Source organism: Pteropus vampyrus, unplaced genomic scaffold, assembly GCF_000151845.1.
Source record: "Pteropus vampyrus isolate Shadow unplaced genomic scaffold, Pvam_2.0 Scaffold75, whole genome shotgun sequence".
Classification (NCBI taxonomy): Eukaryota; Metazoa; Chordata; class Mammalia; order Chiroptera; family Pteropodidae; genus Pteropus; species Pteropus vampyrus.
The window spans coordinates 3,683,137-3,686,179 of NW_011888856.1; the positions used below are offsets into that span (position 1 = coordinate 3,683,137).

Genomic DNA, 3,043 nt, shown 5'->3' on the forward strand with positions numbered 1-3,043 from the left:
GGCAGCCGGGGTGGAGGGACCCGTCACAGGGAGGCGGAGGGAGGAGGGCAGACCCGAGCGGCTGGGCTCTCTGAGTGGACAAGCAGAAGTCAGGAAGCCATCCAGGCCTCTGCCTCGCACAGCTTTCGGGTGGCAGGGAGGAGTGTGCGTGCGTGTTTGGAGTAGAAAGTGTTTTTTTTCCCCCAAAGATTTTTTTGCGGAGACTTGTAAACATGTAGCCATGCTGATGCGGTTTTACAGTGAGCACCGTGTATATCCGCCATGTAGGTGCCGCCTTTGCCATGTTTTGCTGCCCTGGCTTTACCGCCCATCTGCTACCTAGCCAGCCTCGTAGCCGTCCCTCTGCCCATTGCCGAAAATACCATAGTTTGGGAGGATTTCAAAGAATGTCATCGACTTAGCACGTTCTCCTGAATCTTAGGTGTATATCCCCTGAGTTTTGACACATGCATATATCTGTGCATCCCAAATTTTTGTTAAGATGTAGACCATTACCCCAGAAAGTTCCCTCATGCTCTTTGCCAATCAATCCCTCCCCTAGGCAGAGGTTTTAATGCCTTAAGTCTTAAACAGTTTGCATTTTAGGTGCCCAGAGGCATGTTTCAGAGATTGGGTGTGGAGCTAAGATAGGCATTCTAGTTGAGATGAAGACTGGGCCACCTGCAGCAGAGGCAGTGCCCAGAGGGCAGGGGGAGCTGCCTGCAGCAGAACCAGGAAGAACGCTGAGGTTTCCACCCCAGGAGGAGGAGGAGGAGGAGCTCTCACAGGAGACTGTGGCAGCGGGGAATTTTGTGTCATGGTTGCCTAGGGGAGAGACAGTCTGAAGGAGGGTGTGGTCAGGCCTGAGGGGGTCGGACTTACTCACTAGAAAGCTGGTCTCTGTGGTCTTGCTGGGAGTAGAAGCTGATTGCAGATGGTGGTAGAGGGAGCGAAGGGGAGGGATCAGGGTGTGAGCCACTCTTTGAAACAAAGTTTGGCTGCAAAGGGTTAAATAGTGTGGTATTTGCCCAGATGTGTAGGGTGAAGAGAGGATTTTGTTGACATTTTATTGGGATTGGAGAGACATGAGAGTCTTTAAAAACAAATGGGCGGGTAGCTTCTAATAGGGCCAGAGACGTTGGGGATAGAGGCAGTGGGGACCCACACTGGGGTTAAGGGATAGTATGGAGCAAGGTCAAGAGCGTGGGAAGAAATCAGACCCAAGCCACTGTCCACGGGGTTGATCTTACGCAGAATCATACTTTTTCCATTATCGGAGGAGAAAGGCGTGTGTGTAGAATACACAGACGACTGAGGGCCTGGTGTGAGAAGTAGAGAAAATCCAGTAGCTTCTGTTTTTTTTTTTTTGAAACAAGAATTTGAACAAGACACATCAGTTTGCCATCGCCGTCAGAGGGTGCAGAGAAAAGAGCTGGATCGAATAGAAAGCCCAGCGGCCGAGGGGCCTGTAAATCTGACTTCCTCGTTAGCATCTTGTCGTGTAAATCCAGCAGGTGGCACTAGATAGTCTTGGAAAAGTGTTTTTATAAATTCCTGATTCGAAGGCAGTGTTTACCTACTGACCTTTGCTTTTAATGTAAATATTTTCATATTTTACTGTAGACACCTTTAGCAACAGATGGACTCTGTTATGGCAGCTAGTTCATTTGCATATAATGTCCGAGCTATTTGATTTTAGAGCTGGGCTCTAACTAGTTTAGAGTCAGATCTCTTCAGATTTTTACTCTGTCTTGACTCCCATAGCCTGTTCTTATCACATCCTCATTTATAGAAGTATAAGAAATTGCTCAGAACTCTCCAGAATAACTTCTGTCCCATCTAAACAATGCCTTTAAATGGGTCTACGCTCTATTAAAAATAGTAATTGAAGTTAAAGTTGCTTCCTTCACTTTTCCTTCCTGATGTGTCCGCGACAGCTGGAAGGAAGGAAATTACCAACCACAGAAGCTTGATAGGTGGTTCTAAAATGCCCCTGGTCCAGCTCTCTCGAGACCGATGGGCACCAAGACAAGGGCGTTCTGAATTAGCCAGGAGGTTCCGGTTCTGCGTTCCGATTGTGTGCTGCCGTTTAATTTCCTTGGCCCTAAGTTTCCTCGGCTCTAAAAATGCAAAGGCCGCCCTCTTGTTGTTCCTCTCTGATTACAGTACAGTGTTAGAATAAGTGTGTTGTTCTTACCCATCAAATCTTTCTTTCCCCGTTACCTTTTTGACGTAAGAGGTGAAATGCAAACACAGAAAACAGCTGTGAGTCATTCGTACTAACGTCGCCCTTGAGGTTGAAATAAGGTTCCTGTCTTTCTTCCTCGGGTGGCCGTGAGCCAGTGTTGCCTGGGAAAAGCGTGCCTTGGGGAGGAAGGAGGAAAAACTGCGGGGTAAGAGGATACGTGGTTGGTGTGAGCTAGTTAACGTGAGCTAATTATTAAGTTAATAAATAAATTTGAGGTTTCATTCTATCATGGAAAGTTTCGTTATGCAAACTTAAAATTAAATGCCGGTCTCCTGTATTAAGAAAAGCCGAACTTACTAAACTATTGTTGGTTTTTTCAATAGATAAGGTATGATAGTCTCATATCATGTTACTGTCCAACAGTTGAAGCACTTTGTTTAAGGAGCATTTGGTTAGGGACACCGTGCTTTATAAAAGTCTAGTATTAGATAAAGGTATTTATTTGGGGTCCATATGTGCAAGTTCTTAAATGCCATATGCGTACAGATGATCCCGAAAGTCTGGGTGAATTTCTGGATATGAGCAATTAGTGATTTTCATTACTAAGGTAAAAGACATGATGAACGTCATGCAAGTAGATGGCGAGGTATGAAATATTCCAACATACTGAAGTTTTTAACTTATGGAATTAACATTTATTTGATTCTCAGATTTCTAAAGTCAGTATTTCACTGCCTTTTCCAGACCATATTCGAAGATGTCAGTGGTTTTGGTGCCTGGCATCGAAGATGGTGTATTCTTTCTGGAAACTGTATCTCTTATTGGACTTATCCAGATGATGAGAAACGGAAGGTAATATTAATAGTTCTGGTCAGT

At 45.2% G+C, this 3,043-nt stretch overlaps 1 protein-coding gene across 1 annotated transcript in view; it reads left to right on the forward strand.

Annotated features, from left to right (window-relative positions):
* ANLN (anillin actin binding protein) overlaps nucleotides 1-3,043 on the forward strand; it is a 50,966-nt gene that overhangs the window by 41,786 nt on the left and 6,137 nt on the right. Inside the window, exon 21 of the mRNA XM_023532043.1 lies at nucleotides 2,912-3,019. Within this exon, the coding sequence (XP_023387811.1) occupies nucleotides 2,912-3,019 (108 nt within the window). The remainder of the gene's footprint in view (nucleotides 1-2,911; nucleotides 3,020-3,043) is intronic.